General features: G+C 41.0%; 3 protein-coding genes and 1 long non-coding RNA gene across 5 annotated transcripts; 2 read left to right on the top strand and 2 right to left on the bottom strand.

Moving 5' to 3' along the window:
• Positions 1-50: 50 nt before the first annotated feature.
• On the top strand, positions 51-5,249 carry LOC5505657 (imidazole glycerol phosphate synthase hisHF, chloroplastic). Of its 2 annotated transcripts, none has more exons than XM_001626353.3 (4): positions 51-178; positions 1,720-2,845; positions 3,451-3,805; positions 4,226-5,249. In XM_001626353.3, the coding sequence occupies exons 1-4, from the start codon at positions 146-148 to the stop codon at positions 4,449-4,451; spliced, it is 1,740 nt and encodes a 579-aa protein (XP_001626403.2). In that variant the 5' UTR covers positions 51-145; the 3' UTR covers positions 4,452-5,249. The 2 variants fall into 2 exon arrangements, with proteins under 2 accessions (XP_001626403.2, XP_032229860.1); XM_032373969.2 differs by having other exon boundaries at positions 79-178; positions 1,889-2,845.
• LOC5505648 (cannabinoid receptor 2) lies at positions 4,669-13,124 on the bottom strand. Its single transcript, XM_032373973.2, has 3 exons — positions 12,897-13,124; positions 11,800-12,075; positions 4,669-7,778 (listed from the first exon to the last, which is right to left on the bottom strand). The coding sequence occupies exons 1-3, from the start codon at positions 13,122-13,124 to the stop codon at positions 7,263-7,265; spliced, it is 1,020 nt and encodes a 339-aa protein (XP_032229864.1). The 3' UTR covers positions 4,669-7,262.
• LOC125563040 lies at positions 7,538-13,293 on the top strand. Its single transcript, XR_007308067.1, has 2 exons — positions 7,538-7,641; positions 12,952-13,293. It is a non-coding gene; the product is annotated as an uncharacterized LOC125563040 (long non-coding RNA).
• Positions 13,294-17,232: 3,939 nt separating this feature from the next.
• Positions 17,233-26,921, bottom strand: LOC5505649 (potassium/sodium hyperpolarization-activated cyclic nucleotide-gated channel 2). The gene is made up of 8 exons (XM_001626366.3): positions 25,897-26,921; positions 25,079-25,303; positions 24,208-24,409; positions 23,767-23,916; positions 23,046-23,264; positions 22,104-22,250; positions 18,553-18,793; positions 17,233-18,045 (listed from the first exon to the last, which is right to left on the bottom strand). The coding sequence occupies exons 1-8, from the start codon at positions 26,556-26,558 to the stop codon at positions 17,720-17,722; spliced, it is 2,172 nt and encodes a 723-aa protein (XP_001626416.2). The 5' UTR covers positions 26,559-26,921; the 3' UTR covers positions 17,233-17,719.
• Between the last annotated feature and the right edge of the window lie 618 nt (positions 26,922-27,539).

Here is a 27,539-nt window from a genome sequence, read left to right as displayed (position 1 = left end):
GGGCTATTTACGCAAAGAACTCTGGGAATGTATTGCATCCTGGGAAATTGTAAGCCGCTGGTTTCCAATGCAAATCGAAGGCGCGAGTGGAAGCCGGTAATATAAAACGTAAACAGAAACGTACGGGAAGACGATACTCAGAATCATGTTTCGTGGTATTTATCCTACTGTGAACAAGGTAAATCCACGTAAAGGGCCGTAAAGCATTCGTAAGCTTACTTGGCAAAATTCTTTTTCGCCCGATGTTCCTTTTGTTGTCTTAGATCTAACAAATGTGATACCACTCAACTGTACTATTGTACAAATATGTTACAAATATGTAAGCTACGATATCCACGCCCAATTAAAATTCGTTCTATTCAGATAAGAGTTATAGGATAATGATTTTCTTTGTGTTATTACCATAACATTTTATTTTGAGTTAATTCTATTTTCTTTTCTTGGGGCGCCACACCTGGCTCGGAATGAATTATTTAATTGATTTAATTCAGCGTCCACCAAAACAACAACAATACTAAGCCCTATCGAGTATTGTGTTCAAAGAATACAAAATAGCAGGACTCAGATGCAAAGACGCATGTAGTGTAGCGCTTATTTGTTTGTATTTGATAGGCTTCGTTTCGCTCTGTTTTCTAAAACATTTATTTGTCCTTGAACACAAAGAATATAGTTGATAGTTATTTTAATTATTGCTGACATTAGACCTTAAAGGTCATGAAGAATAAACATTAAGAGTATAAGCCTTATCTATGAAACATTTTAAAAGGCATAAAGGTGCAATCGTTCTCTACATTATTTTCGCATAATAAGCATTCACATAACCCCATTTTAGATAATTTTTTTTCCAATGTTAGAAAGACTTTTAAGTCCTAAAAAAAACATTCACTCCTGAGTACTTTTGAGCAAAATTGTGAAAAGAAAAAACAATCTGAAAACAGAAACCTCCCCCCTACTAATCAAGTTTAGCTTTCATTAACCATAAGGGAGCAGTCATTATTTATTTGGGAGGGGATGCTAAAATGTTTTCAGGTTCAAAAATTGCAACCTTCCCCCAATCTAAAGCACAAAAATGGTGACCCTCCCCCTAAAAGGCGACCAATAGTTAATACCCCTCCCCCTGGGGAAAAAAGCTAAAACCATCAAATTTGACTTAAAACGTAAACCCTATTGCAATATTAATCTTTGATCATGCAATGCCCTTCCAAATTATGGCACATTCTTTCAGAAACATCAACATTTTGAGCACTCTTGCTTAGGTACCATATGGTACAAAAAATGTAATGGGATAGGGCACAAAAAATGCTTTATATTAAGAAATCCCTCCCACTACTCCATGGCCCCTGCAATTGAATACCTATTGTTTTTTTCCTATGATTTCTCATAACGCTGTCATAAACTATGAGCACTCTTGCTTAGGTACCAGATGGTACAAAAAATGTAATGGGATAGGGCACAAAAAATGCTTTATATTAAAAAAAACCCTCCCACTACTCCATGGCCCCTGCAATTGAATACCTATTGGTTTTTTCCTATGATTTCTCATAATGCTGTCAAACACAAATGGATCAGCTTAGTCACGCATTAATCACGCATTAATCATAAATTTTTGCTACACATTTGCTAATAACTTATCTATCATGACAATGTCTACATAAATACCTGTGAAACCGACATCAAAATTTTACCTTTAAACTATTTTGTTTAAAATATTGTTTCTAGTATTTCCTAAGAGGTATTAGCCAAGTCCACACCCCTTCAGTTGCTGTCATTGATTATGGTGCTGGGAATATGCGCAGCCTGGACAATGCACTCAACTACCTTGGCTATAGAATCCGCACAATTAAAGACCCTAAAGAGATAGCATCTGTTGATAAGTTGATACTTCCAGGTGTTGGAGCATTTGGCAGTGCCATGAAGAGATTACAAGATAAAGGATTTGTTGAGCCACTACAGGAGTATATAAAACAAGACCGGCCTTTTATAGGAATTTGTCTTGGAATGCAGATGCTGTTCAGTGGCAGTGAAGAGTTCCCAGATGCTACAGGGTTAGGGGTAATTCCAACACAAGTGAAGCTGCTTAAGTCCCCAGGGCTTGTCGTGCCCCACATGGGATGGAATGGTATGAATATAAGGCGTGAGGGTTCACCACTGATCACCCCTGGGGAATACAACAATGAAAAGGTGTACTTTGTCCATTCATTTGCTGCCCCTTTAGATGACATCACAAAAGACTGGGCTTTGGCAACCACGACTTATGGGAATGAGTTTGTTTGTATGGTTAACCGTGGTAATATTGCTGCCATGCAATTTCACCCTGAGAAAAGTGGTGCTTTTGGTCTTCAACTTCTGAAAAACTACTTGACAAAGTTTCCTGTAGAGAAAAAAAGCACACTTTCTCCCCTGTTACCAGCCACAAGACAAACAGAGCTTGCTAAACGAGTCATAACATCACTAAATGTCCGTACAAATAATATGGGGGAATTAGTGGCAACCAAAGGTGAACAATTTGAAGTAAGAGAAATCATCTCTGATGATGAGGGTAATAAACCTGTCAAAGGTGACGTCAAAGCTGTTGGTGACCCAGTTGAGCTGGGAGAGCGCTTTTTCAGTGATGGTGCTGATGAAATTGCTTTTCTCAATATCACAAGTTTTCGTAGCTCACCTATCCATGATTTAGCCATGCTGAAACTGCTGCGTAAATGTTGCGAGAGGATCTTTGTACCCTTCACTGTGGGGGGTGGTATCAGGGATATTTATGCTCTTGATCCTGATAGTGTGGAAGAAGGCAAGCCTGTGATGAGACAGTTCTCTGCCCTTGAAGTTGCTGCCATGTACTTCAAATCAGGTATGACTTTTAAGCCTGTATTTCAAATAAATTTCTTTGTACTGATGTGGTGACTGACTGTGATAATAATGAAGATGGCTATGATAATAATTATGTCATTTGAGATGCTGAAAGTGATTATTGTGGAGAAGATGATGTCGATGAATGTGGTGACAATGTTGGTAGTTATGATGAAGTTAAAATGATAATGATTTTGAAGCTGATGCTGGAAGTTGATTATAATGAGAATAAGCATATATGTTAATGGTGATTTATTTAATATATGAATAAATTGCTCATTGCTAACTAATGTGCTCCTTGCAGCCTCACGAGTTAAGAAGGAGAAAATGGAAAATTCAGTACCATTGATGGTGATGATGGGGACTGGCAGTGATGATGATGCTGCTAAGAGCAGGCCCATAGCCAGTGGGGGGGACTGGAAGGTCTGCTTTAATAAAGGAAAATTAAGTACCACTGCAAGCTAGGGCGAGCTATCTAAGAGAAAGTGGTCCGCTAAATGGGTAAACGAACCACCCCCCCACTCAAAATCCTGGCTACGGGCCTGAAGAGTTGCCACTGTTGTTACATAGCAGAACAATTGATCAAGTATTTCAAATCCTCCACAGGTGCTGATAAAGTATCAGTAGCCAGTGATGCAGTCTATGCAGCGGAAGAATTCATTGCATCAGGCCACAAGAAAACCGGAAAAACTTCTATTGAGAAGATTGCAGAGCGGTATGGCCGCCAAGCAGTTGTCTTAGCTGTTGATACCAAGACTGTTTACGTCCCCTCCCCTGACAGTACTAAACACCATACAGTCAAGGCCCGGTACCCAGGCCCTAATGGTGAGAAGTATGTATGGTGGCAATGTACTGTCAAGGGAGGGAGGGAGACACGTGACGTTGGCGCCTATGAGCTGGTTAAGGCGTGCGAGGAGCTAGGAGCAGGAGAGATTCTGCTGAATAACATTGATAGGGACGGGTGAGTAAAAGTGTTCATCTATTTTTTTTTTTTGTCCATTGTGCAGCGTTATGGGGATGGTGTCTATTTTGGGACAGCGTCTAAAGAAGTGAATACAGAATTTTGTCTAATGTGCCAATTCTTTTTTCATTATTATAAGAAAATGATACTGCACTTAGGACTTCAATAGTGTTGCTACAATCGATGTTATTTGCGAGATTGTTATCATAATCCGTATTCTCGCTGAATCATAGCGTCGCGGTTAGCGCCTTTTTACGCAAGAAAACCTTCTCCCCTACCCTCCCCCCTCCCCCTTTCTCCCCTACCCTCCCCCCTCCCCAAGGATGCACTACACATCTTAGGGCGTTTCCCTTCTCCTTCCTTACTTCTCACGGACCATCATATGTTTTATCGTCACCAATTCCCCGATTCCCTTTGCAGAACCAACCACGGCTATGATCTCGACTTGGTAAAGATGGTCAAAGGAGCCGTCAGCATTCCGGTCATTGCGTCCAGCGGTGCAGGTCACGTGTCGGACTTCGTCGATTTGTTCCGAGAGACGAATGCAGACGGCGCGATGGCCGGTGCCATATTTCACCGAGGCGAAGTCGATATTACTGACGTCAAGGAACATTTAAGGAACGAAGGCTTCACGGTCAGACTCTAGGCCATTACGTAATGCTTGGCTATGCCTTCAAGCTCATAATGTCCTCTGATGTCACGTATATGAAAACCACGGCGGAGTCACGGAAATGTGCAGTCGCGATGAAAGTGTGAATTTTAACTTAAAAATATAATATATATCATTGAACTGAACTATGTATAACACCTAAATCTGTATAGGGGCCGACCATTTGATATCTGAAAAGTACAGATTATTTTCCTTTTTGATTTTTTTTTTTTGTGACCAGATGTTTTGCTCAATTTTTATTTCTTTGAAATGCCGCTGGACCAAGGATTGCTTTGTTCGAGAAGGTTGTTTGCTGTTTTCGGGGGATATTCGTCACCAACCCGTCTGATATCAAATGGTTGGCCCCCAAGGGGGGAAGGGTCTATTTACCAAATATAACGGAATTGTAAATACTTTAATGCACTATTACAAAGGAGTCTTCATGGCGGATTTTCATGTTGAATTAATTTTTTTGGCTTTTCAGACATTTGTTTTTCGATCTGGATTTTTGTAATTTGGAGGGCTGTGTTGGGAAATTGAACTCACCTCAACATCAATATGGCAGACATAAAATTACTATTATGCTTTTTACAAGGTGTTCTTATTATTTCTTATTTATTTATAACTGTGCTTCAGAAATGTTCATTATGAAAACAAGGGTGATTTTAAAAATCACTTATATTTGGGGGTAATAACGATAATATAATGGGAAAAAATGTATCTAATCTAGCCTATCTTTGATACAACTGATGTATTTATATTTTTTATGAATTAATAAATTTGTCTTGAATTCAATTTCACATTTTGTTTTTATCCCTTTGCTTTTTTATGCTTTTGATGCTCTTTGTACATAGAAGATCGTTTTTTCTTTGGCTACTATAGTCCTTAAACTTTCATTTGCTTACACTTACAGTAAATACAGAGCCGTAGAATGCCTCGAAATATTGGGGGGGAGGCACAATACAGAAACATCAAGAAAATATTGAGGGGGGCAAAGCCACGCCACTACTGGTCATTTCCTTATAATTTTTCAAATTATTGGGGGGGGGGCACGTGCCCCCAATGTAATACCCCCTGCTACGGCCCTGAAATAACTTCCAACCAAACGATTTTACTGTTGCAATTCAGAATGTGTTCCGTTAACATTCGAAACACGATCGACGGAAGTGGTCGTTTGGTGAGTTCTCAGAATACGAATATTCGCCACAGGATTTCGTAGGCGAAATAGCAGTCTTGACGATTGCTGACTGCTCTTTTTACGGTGAACATGGTTTACCTTTTGCAACCTTGTCCCCAGGGTCTTCTGGGTAATTTTCAATATGGCGTCGTAAGCTATTGCCTCGTCCCTTGTCCGCAGGGTCTTCTGAAAAATCACCCAGAAGACCCTGGGGACGAGGTTGATTTATTTGCACAGTGTTACCTCCAACGAAGCGCATGCGCGTACCCAGAATTGGCTGAAAAATGCTAGAAAATTGCATTTTTTTTTTTTAGCTGAAAGCAGTCATGAATATTCTCTGATGCAATTTGTGCTGCTTTTTTGCTCTTTGGATCAAAAAGTAAAAATTCTTCTTTTTTCTCAGGCACCACCTTTTGTTTTTTGCTAAGCTAAAGATGTCTTATTTACACGTATAAACGCATTTTTTATGCGATTGAATATGTCTTTTTTTCTATTTGTGTCTAGGTGAAGAAACAAAAGATACAGTAGATCTTTTGAACTTGCCGATGTGTAAGCTAGGTAGATCTAGTACTATCAGAGCGTTGGAAGGTCCCCAGATATAGTAGATCTTGTGAACTTGCCGATGTGTAAGCTAGGTAGATCTAGTACTATCAGAGCGTTGGAAGGTCCACAGATACAGTAGATCTTATGAACTTGCCGATGTGTAAGCTAGGTAGATCTAGTACTATCAGAGCGTTGAAAGGTCCCCAGATATAGTAGATCTTGTGAACTTGCCAATGTGTAAGCTAGGTAGATCTAGTACTATCAGAGCGTTGAAAGGTCCCCAGATATAGTAGATCTTGTGAACTTGCCGATGTGTAAGCTAGGTAGATCTAGCACTATCAGAGCGTTGGAAGGTCCCCAGATACAGTAGATCTTGTGAACTTGCCGATGTGTAAGCTAGGTAGATCTAGTACTATCAGAGCGTTGGAAGGTCCCCAGATACAGTAGATCTTGTGAACTTGCCGATGTGTAAGCTAGGTAGATCTAGTACTATCAGAGCGTTGGAAGGTCCCCAGATACAGTAGATCTTGTGAACTTGCCGATGTGTAAGCTAGGTAGATCTAGTACTATCAGAGCGTTGAAAGGTCCCCAGATATAGTAGATCTTGTGAACTTGCCAATGTGTAAGCTAGGTAGATCTAGTACTATCAGAGCGTTGAAAGGTCCCCAGATATAGTAGATCTTGTGAACTTGCCGATGTGTAAGCTAGGTAGATCTAGCACTATCAGAGCGTTGGAAGGTCCCCAGATACAGTAGATCTTGTGAACTTGCCGATGTGTAAGCTAGGTAGATCTAGTACTATCAGAGCGTTGGAAGGTCCCCAGATACAGTAGATCTTGTGAACTTGCCGATGTGTAAGCTAGGTAGATCTAGTACTATCAGAGCGTTGGAAGGTCCCCAGATACAGTAGATCTTGTGAACTTGCCGATGTGTAAGCTAGGTAGATCTAGTACTATCAGAGCGTTGGAAGGTCCCCAGATACAGTAGATCTTGTGAACTTGCCAATGTGTAAGCTAGGTAGATCTAGTACTATCAGAGCGTTGGAAGGTCTCAAATATAGTAGATATTTTGAACGTGACGATATGTAAGCTAAGTAGATCTAGTGCTATAAGACCGTTGGAAGGTCGCTGGAGTGAGATCATCGGCACGCCTCAATCCAAACATCGCCTTGATGTTGTTACGCACGTGGGAATTCTTCGCGTACGTGACAATAGGCCTAACGGCCGCGCATCCCAGAAGGCAGAGCGAGCTATATGTCGACATCAGGTGAGCGACATTGAACCCTACGGCCTTTGATATGATTGGTTGGATGATACGCGGGAAATAACCAATCATTAGAGTACTGATAACAAACGCCACCGCAATGGCGACCTTCCGCTCGTTGACATGGTTACGCATCTCCATATGGTGGATTTGATGTTGGAATCTATCGGCGACGGCGGTGTTGTGAGCTTTGTACGACACGAAGGTAAGAACTTCGAAGATGACGATGATTACTGCAACACAGGAACTAACCACACTTATCAGAATGGTCTTAGTCTCGCTGTAGGAGACGTAGTAGGCAGTGGTGTGGATAATGACAAGAAGCCAGAGTACCAACAGAGCCTGTGGGACGTAAACAAAGTGTGGGAAGTTCTAGTACGTTCTGGTATCACACAAGATTACTTTCAGTTTACCAAAAGAAGTATCAAACATAAAAATATTGAAGGTTTTTTTTTCCTGAATTGTCTGTGTGACTTCACACTGAACGTCATATCATAACATATTCGTTATTTAAGGAAATCGTTTTTCTGCGATTTGGGTGCATCGAATCTATTTGCTCACCTTCGCGTGAATGGGAAGACAAATATTTTTTTCTTTTGCATTTTACTTATTTACCATTACAAGCGTCATATCAATGTATAATTTAAGAGGTACATGATATGTAGGACCCAGGCCATCAAAGGCTAAATCATGAATTCATATAATTAAGAAATGGCGGACCTCTTTAGACTAGAAGGAATATAATCTTGGAGTAATAACAATCGATAGGACATCGGGCACTTACCTTCGTAACCCATAACAAGTTGACAAACGTCCGATAAAGAAGGGGGGGGGGGGGTACTCCCTTATATGGGCTATAAGGGGACGTGCCGCTGGAAAGGATATGGTTTTTGACCTCTCTGTCCTGAACAGGGTATATATTTCAGGCCTCCATGTCCTGAACAGGGTATACATTTCAGGCCTCTCTGTCCTAAACAGGGTATACATTTCAGGCCTCTCTGTCCTGAACAGGGTATACATTTTAGGCCTCTCTGTCCTGAACAGGGTATACATTTCAGGCCTCTCTGTCCTGAACAGGGTATACATTTCAGGCCTCTCAGTCCTAAACAGGGTATACATTTCAGGCCTCTCTGTCCTAAACAGGGTGTACATTTCAGGCCTCTCTGTCCTAAACAGGGTATACATTTCAGGCCTCTCTGTCCTAAACAGGGTATACATTTTAGGCCTCTCTGTCCTGAACAGGGTATACATTTCAGGCCTCTCTGTCCTGAACAGGGTATACATTTCAGGCCTGTCCTAAACAGGGTATACATTTCAGGCCTCTCTGTCCTAAACAGGGTATACATTTCAGGCCTCTCTGTCCTGAACAGGGTATACATTTCAGGCCTCTCTGTCCTAAACAGGGTATACATTTCAGGCCTCTCTGTCCTAAACAGGGTATACATTTCAGGCCTCTCTGTCCTGAACATGGTATACATTTCAGGCCTGTCCTAAACAGGGTATGCATTTCAGGCCTCTCTGTCCTCAACAGGGTATATATTTCAGGCCTCTCTGTTCTGAACAGGGTATACATTTCAGGCCTCTCTGTCCTGAACAGGGTATACATTTCAGGCCTCTCTGTCCTGAACAGGGTATACATTTCAGGCTTCTCTGTCCTGAACAAGGTATACATTTCAGGCCTCTCTGTCCTAAACAGGGTATACATTTCAGGCCTCTCTGTCCTGAACAGGGTATACATTTCAGGCCTCTCTGTCCTAAACAGGGTTTACATTTCAGGCCTCTTTGTCCTAAACAGGGTATACATTTCAGGCCTCTCTGTCCTAAACAGGGTATACATTTCAGGCCTCTCTGTCCTAAACAGGGTATACATTTCAGGCCTCTCTGTCCTGAACAGGGTATACATTTCAGGCCTCTCTGTCCTAAACAGGGTATACATTTCAGGCCTCTCTGTCCTAAACAGGGTATACATTTCAGGCCTCTCTGTCCTGAACAGGGTATACATTTCAGGCCTGTCCTAAACAGGGTATACATTTCAGGCCTCTCTGTCCTGAACAGGGTATATATTTCAGGCCTCTCTGTCCTGAACAGGGTATACATTTCAGGCCTGTCTTAAACAGGGTATACATTTCAGGCCTTTCTGTCCTAAACAGTGTATACATTTCAGGCCTCTCTGTCCTGAACAGTGTATATATTTCAGGCCTCTCTGTCCTGAACAGGGTATACATTTCAGGCCTCTCTGTCCTAAACAGGGTATATATTTCAGGCCTCTTTGTCCTGAACAGGGTATACATTTCAGGCCTCTCTGTCCTGAACAGGGTATACATTTCAGGCCTCTGTCCTGAACAGGGTATACATTTCAGGCCTCTCTGTCCTGAACAGGGTATACATTTCAGGCCTCTCTGCCCTAAACAGGGTATACATTTCAGGCCTCTCTGCCCTAAACAGGGTATACATTTCAGGCCTCTCTATCCTGAGCAGGGTATACATTTCAGGCCTCTCTGTCCTAAACAGGGTATACATTTCAGGCCTCTCTGTGCTAAACAGGGTATACATTTCAGGCCTCTCTGTCCTGAACAGGGTATATATTTCAGGCCTCTCTGTCCTGAACAGGGTATACATTTCAGGCCTCTCTGTCCTGAACAGGGTATAAATTTCAGGCCTCTCTGTCCTGAACAGGGTATACATTTCAGGCCTTTCTGTCCTAAACAGGGTATACATTTCAGGCCTCTCTGTCCTGAACAGGGTATACATTTCAGACCTCTCTGCCCTAAACAGGGTATGCATTTCAGGCCTCTCTGCCCTAAACAGGGTATACATTTCAGGCCTCTCTATCCTGAGCAGGGTATACATTTCAGGCCTCTCTGTCCTAAACAGGGTATACATTTCAGGCCTCTCTGTCCTAAACAGGGTATACATTTCAGGCCTCTCTGTCCTAAACAGGGTATACATTTCAGGCCTCTCTGTCCTGAACAGGGTATATATTTTAGGCCTCTCTGTCCTGAACAGGGTATACATTTCAGGCCTCTCTGTCCTGAACAGGGTATACATTTCAGGCCTCTCTGTCCTAAACAGGGTATACATTTCAGGCCTCTCTGTCCTGAACAGGGTATACATTTCAGGCCTCTCTGTCCTGAACAGGGTATACATTTCAGGCCTGTCCTGAACAGGGTATACATTTCAGGCCTCTCTGTCCTAAACAGGGTATACATTTCAGGCCTCTCTGTCCTAAACAGGGTATACATTTCAGGCCTCTCTGACCTAAACAGGGTATATATTTCAGGCCTCTCTGTCCTGAACAGGGTATACATTTCAGGCCTCTCTGTCCTGAACAGGGTATACATTTCAGGCCTCTCTGTCCTAAACAGGGTATACATTTCAGGCCTCTCTGTCCTGAACAGGGTATACATTTCAGGCCTCTCTGTCCTAAACAGGTTATACATTTCAGGCCTCACTGTCCTAAACAGGGTATACATTTCAGGCCTCTGTCCTAAACAGGGTATACATTTCAGGCCTCTCTGTCCTGAACAGGGTATACATTTCAGGCCTTTCTGTCCTGAACAGGGTATACATTTCAGGCCTTTCTGTCCTAAACAGGGTATACATTTCAGGCCTTTCTGTCCTGAACAGGGTTTATATTTCAGGCCTCTCTGTCCTAAACAGGGTACATAATTTTAAGCAAGGCTGTCCTAAACAGGGTACCGATTTGGTTGCCTTGCTAAAACTCGTAACCACTGGTCCCGCCGCGATCTGATTGCCTTGCTTGCTCTCACGTGCTGACAGGGTCGTAAAATTGAGGGTGTTGTCCTAAACAGGGTCCTAAAATCAAGGGTGTTGTCCTAAACAGTGTATGGTTTTTCAGATTTTTTGTCCTAAACAGGGTCAGGTTTCAAAACCACCAGCGGCACCCCTATACCCAAACACAGGCTGAGTACCCCCCCCACGGGCCGATAAGACATCGGCCTCGTCACCTACCTTCGTAACCTGACAACGTTCGATAAGACATCGGCAACGTCACCTACCTTCGTAACCTGACAAACGTTCGATGAGACATCGGCCATGTCAACTACCTTCGTAACCTGGGAACGTTCGATAAGACATCGGCCTCGACACCTACCTTCGTAACTTGACGAACGATCGATAAGACATCGGCCTTTTCACCTCTCTTCTTAACCTGACAAACGTTCGGTAAGACATCGGCCTCGTTACCTACCTTCGTAACCTGACAAACGTTCGATAAGACATCGGCCTCAACACCTACCTTCGTAACTCGGCAACGTTCGGTGAGATATCGGCAACGTCACCTACCTTCGTTAACCTTGACATGTTTACCAACAATCGATAAGACATCGGCCTCAACACCTACCTTCGTAACCCTTGACATGTTTACCAACAATCGATAAGACATGGGCCTCGCCACGCACAGGTAGCAATCTATACTCATGAGCGCCATGGAGCCAATGGAGGATATAAAGCACAGATGGTATCCCACGTGATAGGGCACGGTCAGAGGGACAGCTGGGGTGCAGGCGCCTCCGTGGATGATCCTCAAGATGTCGTTCAAAACGGCGTAGTTACTGATGATGCCAAAAAGAAAGTCGGACAATGCGAGGCTGCCTACGAACAAGGCGGAGGGACGTACCTGGTGAAACACACGCACGTCAATAGATTCTACACATGTGTATAGCTAGGGGGGGATATTGTGCAAGGGGCTGGGAATGTGCGTTCGGTATCAGGGCAACTACCCTATGTGGGAGTCTTCTTCATTCGTTTACCCTATCATCCCCAAGTGCCGTAGCAGGCTTAGAAATATCGGGGGCGCACAATACTGAAAAAAAATAAGAAAATATATGGGGGCACAGCCACGCCCCTACTGGTCATTTCCTTATAATTTTCGGAAATATTGGGGGGGGGGGGGCACGTGCCCCCAGTGCCCCATCCCCTGCTAAGGCTGTGTCCCCTTTTAGAACAATTTTAAGTCGAGAATGTCACATAAACTCTGTAGGAATTCGTGTACTACTATTTTGCTGGCCGCGCATTTTGAAAAAGAATTATTAGATCATCGCAGGTATCTTGCACGCTCGCTCCAGGTGAGAATACTATTTTGAAAAACGGCACGGAAAGTCATTGATATTTCATTACATTTATATTGATATTTTATTATTGATATATAAGGGGTTAAAATCAGTGTTGCCACCCCCATTCTTCTCTCCCATTTCTAGGAGGAGTCCCAGCCCTCACGGTAGACGAAAGATTCTCAAGCATTCTGCAGAGAACAGAATATAAAAAGGGCGTAGCCAGGGGGGTGGCCTAGTCCCCCCCCGCCTTTTAGCAGCAAAAAATACAGTCAATGTATGAGACATTATCTAGTATACAGGAGAAAATTCCTTGAAAGTCCCTTTTGGGCCCCACTCTGTTAAAATTCCTGGCTACGCAACTGGCTAAAGTATGACCAAGCGTTACCTTTGCGAATCTTCTCAGAACACTGATTAAAATCATGCCATTCATACTGATACAGACGCTGACCAAGATGATGGAGAGCGCAACTGCCCCAGCAGCAGTGTGGAACCGATAAGACTTTTGCCAGTCCACAGGGGGCCCACCGGGGATGTAGCAGCGACCAAGAACGGGAGAGTTCGAGGAATTCGACAAGCTCTCGGATGCTGCTGTCGTGTTGTTTGAAAAGACCATTTTCAAGAGTTAGAATCCTGTGAACAAAAGGAGGTCAATATTTTGAAGTAGTTCACCACTCGTTAAGTATTTTCTGACCAATTTGCGCCCACAAAATGCCAAAATATTGAATGGTTAAAGCTCTCCAATGTATTCTTATTATATGATGGTTAAGAATGTTTTATCCATATTTGTATTAGCGAAGTGTATTTAAGGATCTTTTTTGACTGGCTGGTAGTTAATATGATTTGGAAAAAAAACCTCGCCAAAATAATACAGCATCTTTTCTTGAAAACAGTTAATCTTGCCTTTTCTCGACGGTTAAAGGTCTTTTCTCCAATCTAACACGCGCAATTGTTTCCCAAGATAAACTGACTCTTCGTTAAGCCTTTTTAGAATCAGAAATAAGGAGGTCCTTTGACCAAAGGCGAAGTCGACTGTCTATCCAATTTGTTGCAGTCAAGATAGTTGGTTTTATTTCTCATTTCCGTTCCGTTTTTTTTTTATTAACTTCATTATCCCATGATAATGGATTTTATTTTTATTGGGTCCGAAAGGAATAAAGAGAACACCGGTAAAATGCCTGCAAGAGAACCGGGAGAATTGCCTAAAATTGCGAACAAAGCGAGATCAGGAATTAATCTCTTTACAGGAAACACCGCATATATTTGCCCTTCTTTTTTTCTAAACAGAATATTGACAAAATGCAAGGGTTGGCAGGCCTCCTGCAGCTTAAATGAACATTCATTAAAACATTCTGCATTGTATTGACGTTAGTAGTGGGTAAACAGAACTCTATATAGTCAAGACACATTAATGAAATATTGAAGAACGTGTGCGCATTAAATTATCCTGTGATAATCGCGTTAGAAACTAATATAATAAATTGGTCGTCCTAAAAAGCTATTACAAAACGATGAAAGGCAAAAAGCCGAGGAGCTTTGAGGAAGAGAAGAGAAAATAAAAATAAAAGAAAAAAAAATATGATTATGAGGAAAGAAGAAGAATTTAATGAGAAAATGGACAAGATTTGAAAAAAAAAAGAAAAAGAAAAACACGGACGAAAAAGAGAAAACACCAACTGAACTGAGCAGCCCGAACAAAAACATGAACACAGTACATAAAGATTTCTAAAAAAATATCTTCCATATTCAACAGACATGACGGAAAAACATGACATAACTCTTCAAATAAGCTCATTTCACATCAAATAAGGCGGAAAATTCCCCTGAGTACTTAGTGAGTAATATAAAACAAAATATCAAATGCGACTTTTTTTAAATCGATGCGACTTTTTGTAAAGTGTCATTGAAATTTGAGCTTATCGTTCCTGAGCTCATACATAGAGCAAGGATGATCAAGGAAAAAATATCTTAAAAAGCCAAAATCTGGGTATGTGTATTTCAGTCTCACTTTATTTGTGTTTTGAAAAGGGAAAATCAGTCCGGAATACAAGGAACTGATGGCCATTGTAAGAAATTGTACCTTCTTTCTCCGAAGTGCGCATGTTTAGGGTTTTTCCGCCATGTCTATTTAACACAATACTTGGAGCCCTAGCGGTTATTGCCGGAACTTTCTCCCTACAGCAGCAAAAGATAAATTTACCGGCGTGAGTTTTTGCGGCCGACAAAAGATAGCGTTGGATCCTAGGGCATGCATGGGAGCCAAACATAATTTTGTGTCCGCTTTTCCATGTTATGTCAATTATCATCTTAATTTGTGCCCTGTTCCTGTGCAGGTATAAAATACATGAGATTCGAATCCGGCCATATGCTTTTAAATTCAAAACGTAGGGGGCAACGTACAATAGACTATTCGATATTTCTAGAAAAATGCTTAAATCTGAAAGATTGTACCTCATTCCATTTGTTAGTATATGTTGCTTTTCTCATTACCGCTTTTCCCCAGAGTGTGTTTGAGTTCTGACGGTCTGCCGCTTTTATAGAGGTGAAAACCGTGCCATAAGCACATAAGTCCATTTAAAAGTTATAGTGATTACACGCAAAGTAGTAGCATAGTCGAAAAAACAAAGGCGCAGCCAATATCAATTCCATTAGATTTTTCATTTAGAATAACACCGTCAGGTATTTAATGAAAAAAGAAATGCTTAGGATGAATATTTTGCATAGCAATGAACGCATTCCACACAATGCTATAATATTTTGTAAAGGCAAATTCAAACAGTAGGGATGACACCTGGTGAAAAAAAAGAGATATTGCATTCGCCTTTCGAGTGATTACGCAAGTACAGATAGAAGCGAATTGTCAATTTGCGAATTGTCGAATCTTCCACTTTAATTGTCATAAGGGTTAACTCAACAGCCCTTAAGGGACATTGGACGTGTGGGCTGGTATATCATCTTATTTCTAGTTCACTTAACTAAAGAAAATCCAAATCGTTTATCTAGAGAATATCGACACTTTTCTTCCAGGAGTTCAGCACGAAATTGGTATTGAAACTATTCTTTGAAATTCGTCTACAGTTGGTTTGACGAGCAAGCGATGTGATAGGCAGCGGCGTAGCCAGGATTTCTAACAGGAGGGGGGCCCAAAAGGCCTTTTCAATGCATTGTCTCCTGTGTTTTAGATAATGTCTCATACAGTTACTGTATTTTTGGTTGCTAAAAGGGGGGCCCGGGCCCCCTTGGCCACCCCCCTGGCTACGCCCCTGATAGGGCAAAGATGAAAGCAGTGGTTTGTTATTAGAATATCTTAGACATCCTTTTTCCTGGCTTGACTCCATTTTCTTTTCCTTTTTTGTCCCCTCTATGTCTAATAACCGAGTACCAACCACAGAGCTTTTATTTGCTCATTAGAACCATGGACATGGACATCACCCTGCTTTTTTCTCTAAACACGCCCCTGATTTAGTTGAGATGTTTTTTTTCAAGTCCCCTATTAAGTTAAAATTGACACCCTTACTCCCCCATTTCTGGACACGCTCCAGTAAAAATCAATTCTTTTTTTCAATTTGAAATATCGCAATGGCTTTACCTAAAAACAGCTAATGTTATAACTGTATTTCGTTAGGATTACAATATAGGCTGCTCTCAGAAACTCTTTTAGGCGTAGCGACGACATATGAATTAACTTGCCCTTTCTTTTGCGTTTAAAAGTTCTTCCTGGTAGTCCCGTTGCGGAATCAGCAAGACAAAAAAATCGTACCGATATTCAGATACTCGTAGTCTTATTTTCACACTTGGTGAGGAGGGCCAGTGAGTCAGATCAAGTTTTTTTCAAGTTTTGAAGTATGTGCTAAAGGCTTGCGTGTCCCCGCCTCCTTCAAATTCGGCTTTCCCCTATATTATATATATATTATTTATATAATAATGCGTGAGTGCAGGCGTTCTGTGGCGAACTACCGTTTCATCTCTACAAGCCTGTTTCGTGGTTGCCCACTCATCAGAAGATTTATTAAGAATATATTACTACCATCACTTATATACTATATATGTATAAAATTAACATAAAAATAGGGCGCGAAATTTGAATGGCTGTTATGATGAAATTGATTAGTTCAGCTGTTGCATAACAAGGCTTTGTTATGTGGCGGCACGAAGACACTAGCTCGTTACGCTTGTTTAAAGTTGATAGCTTGGGTTGGCGGATAATGATAAGTTTTTCTTTGAGGCAGAGATTACATCTTTTGCTAGAGCTGTTGTAGGCGGAGTGAGATGACAGGATTTTCCATGAAATAGAGTGTTCTATGTCGTTGTCTTTAAGGCTCCATATGTACTTGCTTAGTTCGGTCGAGTTTCTGTGTTTAGCGTGTCGGAATGAGGCGGTTTGGTTTCTATATCTTGTCTTAAATTCGTTTTCGGTTAGTCCTACGTAGGTTTCGGAGGTGTTGTTGTAATTTCTTGTTACAGTAGCTTGTTAGATAACAGATGATTGGAGGCAGTTATTTATATAATATATATACATATTTCCTATTCTCTCTTGTAGCGACCTTACCTCCGAAGTAAGCACCGTCGCAGAGTTCGTTAGCATGCGCGGAAAACCCGCGGGAAGCAGAAGTCTTGATATTGTCTCCCTTATAACAATATTTTATAAAAGGGTTTCTTTCGGGATTATAATTTTATTTCCTTCTTTCATATACGCTGATTTTTTTAACAATAAACAGCATAGGTCATCAATCTCCCATTTTTATTTCTTAAACCTTCTTCTGATATTATTTTTACACTTTTAATTAAAATCCCAAAGCCATATTATATGTTTCTCATATAAATCTCTTAACAGGTGTAAACAAAATTTGTCCTTTGACTACACATACCTTATTTTGTTCGAGAAACAAATATTAATTGTTTTTTTTAATACTGTTAAACGTGGAAAAATTGAATTATCAACAATTAAAAAAATGAATTATCAACGGTAAAAAAACCCGCTAATATAAAACCGCGTAAAAATCGACAATGCACGTCAAAATTTCCACGTTTACAGTAATAATAAATATTTACATATCTAAAAAAAAAAAACAAATAGTCGAGCTATGAACAGGGCAACAATACAGTTTAAAAAAATCCATATTTTATTTGGAAAATACAATACTCGACAATAATGAAATACTCTCGGTTAAATAAAAGATAATTAATTCCATCGCGGTAGTCTTTCTCTTATCATACATTAGATGGCCTTCTGTACCGTGCGTCATCGAGCGAGGCCCGCCTTGCGGTTGAGGTTGACGCACCAAGACTAGCGGTTGGGAAGTTCTCAGTAGAGCTCGCAAACCTAACCTGACCTGAGTTTGCGTTTAAAGTCGACAGCTGGACTGGTTTTCCCATCTTGTTCAACCTGTCTTCAGCGACTATTTCCATTAAGATTCGCATTGTCGGGAACTCGTCGACGACGTCTCGGAAATGCTCGGCGTTTAGAATAAAAACATCGCAAACCGTCTTCGCCGTCACGCTCGCAGTGCGCCGTGCGTTCGTCAGTAAACAGATTTCTGAAGAAAAAAGAGAAAACAATAAGAATAGAAAAGAGCCCAAAAGTAACGCTTTATTTGCAGTGATATGTGATGATGAGATTGGTGGATAATAATGATGACGATAAAGGCAATGATTTCATCGATGACTTGACGAAGTATACAGGGCCGTATCAATATTTTCAAAAATTACAAGGAACTGAGAAGTAGGGTCGTGACTGCCCCCCCCCCCCCCCCCATCATTCGACGCCTGCCACAAATATGCTATACGACGATTATCGATATGATAATAATGACGATAGTCATATTAATGACAACCCTAGTAAACTCGAAAAGGTAAACACCACAAGGAAACAAAGTGCCTAGCAAATAAAAAAAAATACAAAGCACTTTAAAAGATTTCCCATAAAACAAAATTCCCTGTTTGAAAACTTGTAATCCCTTAAAGTAATTCGTATCCGCGTCTGGAAACCAAATGAACGTTCAAACCTTTTAAAAAATTCCTATTCTCTCTAAAAGCAACCATACCTCCGAAGTAGGCACCGTCGCAGAGTTCGTTAGCATGCTTGCCACCCACCGTCACGCTAACCACGCCCTCCCTAAGGAAGTACATCTCGGTACCGAGTTCCCCTTCTCTGACAATGATGTCCCCTTCAAGGTACACCTCAAACGAGAGCCTGGTGATGATGGCAGATACGAAATCGGGCTCCGCCTCCGTGAAGAACGGTACCGACTGGACGAGATCTCGACAGTTGTAGTTTATAATTTGCTAAATAAAAAAAAAAGAGAAAAAAAATCATAACGATGATTGAAGCTCACATTTCGACAAAATCGGAGTATGTATTATAGGCTTGTGCTATCAATAGAAAACAATAAATCAAAATCAATAAATGGAATGAAATTGATGAAGGTGTAGATTTCGTAAAGTTCACCTTTAACCCTATTCAGACTGGGGGGTGGGGGGGGAGCTCTTTAAGCCCCCCTCCGGGAAAATTGCTATAACTTCTGAACCATAGAAGCTGAGAGGCTAAAACTTGGTGACTTTTCCTAAAATTTATCTGCGGACGTTTTGATGCCATTGACATGTCGAGGAAACGCTCCATGTTACCATGGCAACCGTTTTCTCACACATAGGTTTCCCAAAAAACTAAAAGTAGAGATTTTTTTTATATTTTGGTCCTGTTTCTCTGATTTAAATGCCTTTTTGACCTTATAAGTTTCTTTAGGTGAAAAATTTTACAACATTGATAGAATTTTTTACCTCGGATATTTGGGGGGGAGGGGTGGGTAAACTTTGCTCTCTTTAAGCTTTTGTTAAAAATGTCACTAGATTTACTAGTGCTATTATTATGCATTTACCATTACTATGAGCAGTAATACATGCATGTAAATCCTTTTTTTGTAATAATTGCAGTTTTTTTTTCTTTTGCAAAAATCATAAGAATCCAATATGGCGGATCCAAGATGGCGGAAATTCTGGTGGTGTGAGACCCTGAGGGGTGACTTTTTTTGAAAAGCACTAGAATAATTTTTAACCAACATACATACAACCTATGTGATCAGATAAATTTATTGACATACTTGACAAAACATTGCGTTGCTATGGCAACCAGGGGGGCTTAATTACCCCGAAATCATGGTATCCAGTCTTACAGTGATAACTCCTTTATTTTTTTATCAATAGCCACCAAACTTTTAGGAAATCTTCTACTACAACATATGCATACAATGAAGTATAGAAATTACCCTGGTGATATTTTTTCAAATTAGAGGAATATTTTGTCAGAAACTAATATTTGGATATTTGTTTGTCAGGTTTGAAGATTATTTTCAATTTGAGATTTAAAGCAAATGTTTATCCTTTAGGTCTTTGTATAAGAATACATATACTGCACATCCCCTGAAAAAAATAGCCAATTCCAACAAATTCTCTGGAAGATATCACTGTTAGAGTATTACTAATATACGGAAATCTCACAATTTGAGAAATCTCAAGTTAAAGATAACGTAAATGTGTAAATTCATAATATGAGGGCAGTGTTCAGATCATACTTTCTAAAATCCACCAGGATCATACAGAGAGCCCTCAGCTTGCTTCTTCTTGTCCTCTTTCTTTTTTCTTTTGCCTCTCAGGACCTTTCTCCTTCTTTTAGATGCCTCCTTACTTTTATACTCTGCAAGCCGAACTCTAGAAGTATCCTCAAGGCCACAGCCTGCTTCCGTATATTTGCCGGCAGGGATTTTGAGGGCTTCCAACAGTCTTAGTACAGAGCTGTACCCCATGTTAAAATGACATACAGCATCATACAAGCCCAATTCCAGAATATCCCTGCCGACATGCACTTCCTTGGGCACTCGCTGCCAAATCATTGCATTCAAACTCTCATTCTGGTTCTGTGTTTTGCCATGTAGGCATTTCTCCAGCAGACTGGCTTCACTTAGCCTAACATATACTGGCTTTACCTTGGCCAGTATCTCCAATGGCAGACCAGCACTGTGCTTAAATGTATTGGTGTGGTCTGCTTTGTCTTTCTGATATTAACACCAGCTTGTGCTTCCAGTCGGGCAGTGATTATAAACGTTTTTATGGTCTTTTTGCATTGTAAAGCCGTTAGAAGGTTGATTTTGACATATCTAAATGATGGAAAATGATTTCAACCAGATATCTGACAATTTAGGCAATATTTGAAAGAATATCTAGACATCGTATTTATGACGTCATTGTGACGTCATAATTGATTTGACCACACCCAAAATAGGTCGTGACGATTCTTTGCAAGCTGGTGATCATTGTCTGTAAGTTTGATGGTCATAGCCCATGCGGTTCATGAAATACGGAGAGGGGCCCTTTTAGCCCCCCCCCCCCCCCCCCCCCCCGGTCACAGACAGCTCAAAATAGCCCAGTCTGAGGGTTAAGCTCAATCCGCACGAGCAGTTTTTACAGGGTCTGGATGGGGGGGGGGGGGGGGGGGGGGGTGGTCTGCTTGTCGGTGGTCAGTTAAAATCTCCATAATTTGTCGGTAGTCGGTAAGTATTATCGGTCTTTGTCGGTAGTCGGTGAATCTAAGCTAGTATTCGCATTTGTTCTAGATTTCACGTATAAACAAGATTAAACATTACTTAGGATTGATTCTTATTGATAATAAATTAATTATGGGTTAATTATTGACTGAGAAGTTGATGCGGGAAATACATAATACAGATTCTGAAATGGCGAATTTAAGTAGATTGACGATGGAAGAAAAGGAGTGAAAATACCGGTTATAATAAAATGTTGGTAGTTGGCAAATATTTTTTTGTCTCTAGTCACTAGTTTTTTTCATGTTTTGTCGGTAGTCAGTTTCTTTTTAAGCCGTTTGTCGCTAGTCGTTTAACCCCATCCAGACCCTGTTTTTAGTTGACAACTATAATTAATCGTGTGGATAGGCAAGCAAATGATTGTCGACATGCATTTTTTATGCGCCAGCATTACTTTTGAACAGCAAAATAGTTTTTTATTTGTTGGCATCTACACAAGTAATTTTTCATGTGTTACAATTATGATTTGCTTAAAAAATCGGATTTTCAGACAACTATAAAAAAATTCCCAAGTATGCGCCAACTACACAAGCAAATAAAATTTGTCACATAAAAATTGCTGGCCCATCTACACCGCCAACTATATTTTTTACTATATCTGCTATAGAGCTCAGCACACGCACTGTGAGTTCCTTCTATTTTCACGGGAACAGTTCACTCTCACCACTAGTACAGCCTCGGGTAACCTGTAACATTGTGCGTGCTGGTTATAATAGAATTAGGGACTTACGATTCATGACGGAGGAGGGATGACGACGGCACAAACGTTGTGGTCGCGCACGCTTAAATCTTGTTTGTGCGCCGTCGTAAATCTTAAGGTCCCTTTTACCTCTCTGAGGGGTTTTGATATCTCGTGAAGTATCTTTTCCTGTCGGGCTTATGTCTTTATGTCGAACCATACACACTTAAACATATGAGCATAACAGTGCGCGCGCCTATGTCGTAATGTCACTAGTGTGCACCAGGCATAACACTATGCGTGGTGGTAATAAAAGAATTACCTCTCTGAGGGGTTTTGAGATTTCGTGAAGTATCTTCTCCTCGTCAAACATGCGCCCCTGATAACGGTGGTCGTAGTACTTCGTCATTCGGTCGCGCAGCTCGACCGGGAGTCGACGGTACGACATGTACTCCTCTATCTGCTGAATCTGAGTTCCCATAAAAAGAAAAGGTCAGTTATGCCTAGTGCACACTAGCAACATACCAACATAACGCATGGGCGCGCGCAGTATGTTTAGCCCGACATAACGACATGGACATAATGACATAAAAGAAAAAACATGTGTGTTTTTTTATGTCGTTATGTCCATGTCGTTTAATCGAAGATAAGAGTGCGCGCGCCCATGTCGTTATGTCGATATGTCGCTAGTGTTCACTAGGCATTAGTATTTCACGTACAAGCGCTAAACACAACGCGTATCAAAGCAAGGAGCGCGTGCAATTACAGTGTCGTTCCCCCGAATGGCGGCTATTCTTTTTAAGAAATCGCTGTTTTTTTGCGCGCCTCTGACTGTTACTTCGAGTCTGAGGCTTGGCTGGCTGGTAGTGTTTAGAAAAACGTGAATCCATCAGGCGCGTGTCAAGAGGGGGAGGGGAGGTCTAAGGGGTCCGGACCCCACCCCACTCACGTGACGAGAAGAATCCGACGCTTGGAAGTTGATTTATTTTATGTGTGTATTTGGATAGAAAAAGTTTCTAGATGGATAGATTTGAACTAATTGATCCATGGTCGGTGAATAACTATTCTTGACCCCACCCTGCGTTTTTCTCCAGACACGCCCCCCTTCTTTTGATAACCATGACGCCCGCCCAACATTATGCGAAATATCAATGAAATAGATAGAGCTTAGTAGCGATAAATTGCCCAAGGGCGTCAGCACTGGAATCAAGGCTTGGTTGTGACGGTTGATAACCAGAGAATGCCTCAAAAGAACGGTTCATACCTTTTCTCTGTAGTTTCTCCCGGGTGAATCCAGTTGCTGAATGAAGTTGATGCAGTAGGCAATGAACATCGCGTAAAACGTCGCTCCCGTCAGCATGCTGAAGGTTGTTACCCACACTTCGGCGATGTTCTGCGGAGGGTAGCGGCCGTATCCAATGCAGAGCATGTGGGACATCGCCTTGAATAGGGACCAGCAGTATTGTTCCCACCAGTCATTATCCTGCAGTAGAATATCAAAGATAAGTAGTTGTTCAGCATAAAACCTTATTTTTATTCTAGAAGAAGTGTTATGTTTTGCAGGTGGCGGAAAGGAAACCATATAACAAGCTTTAGGAATTGAACTAGTTTGTGTTGCATCAGAGGGACGAAGGGATAACCATGCGCACAGTTTGAGAGGAGAAAAAAAAACTATCCCTATTTTCTTTTCGTTTCATTCCTGTTCGTGCGGTAGCCATGCTCAGCTATTATCGATAATAATCTCAGGTTTCCTTTCCCTCTTCGTTTGACCAGCAATAGAAAAGCTGGCTTTTCTATTACAACCCCATGAACTCTTGTTCGCGTGCTCACAAATGTTCAGAGATATTAACTTTTTGTTTTGGAGGCAGAGAAGGGGCCTTTGGTAGCCCGCCAATTTTGAACATTTGTTTCTGTATTTGTGTACCCACACATTCCCCAACCGTCCTTTTCCTACAAACTTCGAGTGTGTGTAATCGCGCATTTACCATGAGATTGTGTATTGAGACCCATGATGTTTCGGGGAAGTCCTGCAAGTAAGGGACCAAAAACTGCAGGCAGCCATTCCAGTGGGCAATCAACAAGATGATGCTGACAAGATTGATGAAGCGAATAACTGACCGCGTCACATTCAGGATCTGGAAAATAAATTGATGAAGTTTTTGAATTTTTTTTTGCAAAACCTTTATTTTTCAATTGGCAAGGGCGCACGACCCGCGGTTGCCCCCCCACTTCACCATAATGAGAAAGGGACAAAAAGACCCCACCCCTTTTTCTAATGTCTGGTCACGCCACTGCTCTACAGTACGAATAGTCCACGTCTGTAACGTATTATTTATTGTTTGCAACGGACAAGTGTTAGAACCAAAAATTATTGATAAAATTTAGAGAAGCTGTTTAATAATTAAGAAAAATAACTAGAGAGTTACCTCTTCATATTGTTGAACGTATCGCACAAGACGAGACAGGCGCAAAAGCTTGAGTAGGCCGAGGAGCTTGGCGAATCTCAAGAGCTTTAGTGTACGTGTGGCGCCAATCAGGGATTTGGTTGAAGATTGTGTGGCTGCTTCAACGATATAGTCGATCGGTAGACTCGAGATGAGATCGATGAAGAACCACGTCTTAAGGTACCTGGTAAAATAACGTATTTAGTTTAAAAATGCCAGTAAAGCACATGGCTAGTGGTCCACAAGTCCTCTTTCATGTTTTGCAGTATTTTTCATCGTGTTGTTGCTGGCAGAGGAATGATACCAGGGAAACCAGTTAAGGGGAAATAGCCAAAGCGACACGGTTCACACTTGGTCTCATTCCAGCCACTTAGCATCCATAGTAACTTATTTAATGATTTTATGCATACTCTAAGCATAAAAGAAGGTAAAAGTAGGAAACTGGAAATGTGAGTAAAGAAAATCCCTTGCTAAGCGGGGAAATCTATAATTACTTTCATCATCATCATCCCGTCATCACTATCATAGATACGCTTAGCTTCTGATAGCTTCTGGCTTCTTCGGAAACCCAGGGCGTCGAGGTCACAGGCGCGAGAACGAGGCGGAACAAGGCCAGCGGAGGGGGAGGGGTAAGGGGGCGAAAAAGAAAAGAAAGAGGGAGAAAACGTCTTATCCTTCCGTTCCCCACCCACCCCCCCCCCCCCCCCCCCCCCCCCCCCCACCTCCACCGTCACCGTCTAGCTCTCATGCCTCGTTAGACGCCCTGGGTACCCGAGGATTGTCCTTTTGAGGTGAAAAATCGCAAGGGTGTTTTTTTTTTTTTAATCAATAAGTATTTTTGTTTGTATTTTACCTTTTTGCGATGATTTTTGGATCCAGAATGAACTTGTTTGGTGATCCGTGCACTAGAACCCCTGTTCGAAAGTTCAAAAGAATGTCCAGTAAAAACGCAGTGTCGGACACCGCATTGAACGCAATCCATCGAGCGCTGACATTGTCGGCGAAAAACGAGATGAGCACCGGGAGAGCAAACAAATTGATAAGAAGTAATAACAGCACCCACATGTCCCAGTAAAGCCTGCAACAACAAAAACAAATCATAGAAGGCTAAGCTTTTACGTATATTATGTATAAAAGCATAAACTTATTCATTTATTTCTTTGCTTGTATATTTAATTTATCATTTTACTTATTTATTTTTAATTAAGCAAATTAAATTTGTTTAATTAATTTAATAAATCAATTTATTTATTAGAGATATTATATAAGAGATATTATATCAAAATATCACATTATACGTCAATTATATACAAAATAATATTTAATAATGAACAATATTTTCGGATGAGCAGATGAGTGGCGGAATACGGATAAATATTTAAATTACCTCTATTTTCTTTAATGAGGATTCACAGTACAACGCTAAGAAATTGAGTTAACGTGAACACTACAGCCCCGTGGCGAAAACCCAGGGGAAGTAGGAGAAGGGGGGCGGGGGGATGGAAAAACGCCAACAACAGATCAATGGCAGTATGGAGGTGTGTCCAATCTGAAGACAGTCCCGACCCTCTATTTCCGCACTTTACGGTCCTGCACTAACGATAAATTTTAAAATTATAGATTGTAAAGTAATAGATTAGATACCGGCAGTTCAGCAAAATTTCCTCTTACCTAAAAATGCTAGTAGGATGAATAACCCAGCCGGCGCGACTATATCTCAGTTGCTCATCTTTCATAGCTCTTTTGCTGCCAAATACCTTCATGTTCATTTTATTGTCCATGGGTTTGAGCCAAGACTTTAAACGCATCTCAATAGCACTTTGAAAAGCAGCTCCATCTATGGATAAATGCGGAAAACTCAACGATAAATGATGCCGGTGACGAGCATTTGCATTTGGTTCACTTCCTTTTTCCCAGACACTAGCAGATCTCCGTTCTGAATGTCCTTTGATAAGATCATCCATTTCTATCTCATGAGCTGATGCTTGGTTGTCTATTGATTCCATTCTTGCATTCGGGCTCACCTTCGTTTGCTCATTGTTACCCTCAAAATTAACATGAGTAATAGGTTCAAGCTTTGTAGGCCTTCTTCTATCCAGGTCGATATCGACAATCGTAAAAGTAGGAGCACTGGGAGATGTCTGTTTTTTCCCTTTCTCTGAAGCTCTCGACTTCACAGCAACTTTGTTTAGCCCTCCTGTGCTATCTCTAAGGTATTCATTAGATTCGCCTTCTGAAGAAGTCCCCGCATTTTGAGATCCAACAGTCATTCCATCGCCACTGCTTGTCCCTGGCTCTACCTCATTGATGAAAGTAAAATCCGAGCGCTTCATGATGTAAAAAAAAAAAATAGCCAAGGGACTTCAAAAATAGCCTTTTATGATTTACAATGCTGGGAAATGCCTACCGTGGCGCGCAAAGCGCCTAATGAGCGATGGAAAAAATACAGTCAAAATTAATTCCTACGTTTGAGCAGTTAAAGAATAACATAGAATCGAAAATCGCTCGCGACATTGTAAACGAATTTCTACTGGTTTTCCCGTGATGACGCTCGCATTTTTTTTGACAAGGTAGCAAATCACGAAAGCACGCAGATAACAGATAACGCGCGAGCGAAGGTAGAACTTCTTGTGGAGAAAGAAAGCGAATCGCTCGCGCATTTTGCTCAAATCGCCTTCTCTCATCAAGCTATTTTAGCTTATGCAAAGTCCAATAGCCAAAACAGATAACATGATTTCTTACTGCATAATAAAATTACCTCTAAAGTCATTGTCAATGAAACATTAACGATTAATTGAGTTGTTTTAAGAATGTCGTTAAATTTGCTTATTGAAAACTTAAGACATTTTGGCCTAAATGAAAAGGGTTCGTTATTTAAAGGAAGTACAATAAGACGGAAATTCCCCTTTATTTCTTTGCCGTCCTTTAAATAAGCGCAATCGATAAGCTCTGGGGGAAATTATTTATTCATATTTTTCAAAAAAAAATTTGTCTTCAATGTCGACAAAAGGAAAATATAATAGAATTAGAATCTATTCGTAAGTGTCTAAACCTAGAAAAAATATTTCATAGATAATCCAATTTCAAGAAAAAAATTTAACATCCAGCAGGCTAGCTTTATTTAATGCAATCGGCGCTGTTTGAGGTGAACAATTCTTGAATTGTGTACGTCACGGCGTTACGCAAAATCGATTATTGTCAAAAGATATTAAATTTTTCTTTGCATTGGAACGATGTTTTGATTTTTAGAATAAAAACACCATAAGTGGAAAACCTTAAACATGATAGTTAACCCTGAAATCTAGTGCGTTTTA

Source organism: Nematostella vectensis, chromosome 5 (assembly GCF_932526225.1).
Source record: "Nematostella vectensis chromosome 5, jaNemVect1.1, whole genome shotgun sequence".
Lineage (NCBI taxonomy): Eukaryota > Metazoa > Cnidaria > Anthozoa > Actiniaria > Edwardsiidae > Nematostella > Nematostella vectensis.
This window is presented reverse-complemented; position numbering and strand designations above follow the sequence as displayed.

What these genes read in the sequence shown, in the direction of transcription:
- LOC5505648 (XM_032373973.2), bottom strand. Translation starts at nt 13,124, where the DNA reads ATGGTCTTTTCAAACAACACGACAGCAGCATCCGAGAGCTTGTCGAAT. An exon ending in TTCTGAGAAGATTCGCAAAG is followed by an intron (nt 12,076 to 12,896) that starts GTAACGCTTGGT and finishes GTGTTTCACCAG; the next exon opens with GTACGTCCCTCCGCCTTGTT. An exon ending in ACATGTCAAGGGTTACGAAG is followed by an intron (nt 7,779 to 11,799) that starts GTAGGTGTTGAG and finishes TACGTCCCACAG; the next exon opens with GCTCTGTTGGTACTCTGGCT.
- LOC5505657 (XM_001626353.3), top strand. Translation starts at nt 146, where the DNA reads ATGTTTCGTGGTATTTATCCTACTGTGAACAAG. An exon ending in TTTATCCTACTGTGAACAAG is followed by an intron (nt 179 to 1,719) that starts GTAAATCCACGT and finishes TATTGTTTCTAG; the next exon opens with TATTTCCTAAGAGGTATTAG. An exon ending in TGCCATGTACTTCAAATCAG is followed by an intron (nt 2,846 to 3,450) that starts GTATGACTTTTA and finishes AATCCTCCACAG; the next exon opens with GTGCTGATAAAGTATCAGTA.
- LOC5505649 (XM_001626366.3), bottom strand. Translation starts at nt 26,558, where the DNA reads ATGAAGCGCTCGGATTTTACTTTCATCAATGAGGTAGAGCCAGGGACA. An exon ending in CATCCTACTAGCATTTTTAG is followed by an intron (nt 25,304 to 25,896) that starts GTAAGAGGAAAT and finishes TTGTTGTTGCAG; the next exon opens with GCTTTACTGGGACATGTGGG. An exon ending in GGAGAAACTACAGAGAAAAG is followed by an intron (nt 22,251 to 23,045) that starts GTATGAACCGTT and finishes ATGGGAACTCAG; the next exon opens with ATTCAGCAGATAGAGGAGTA.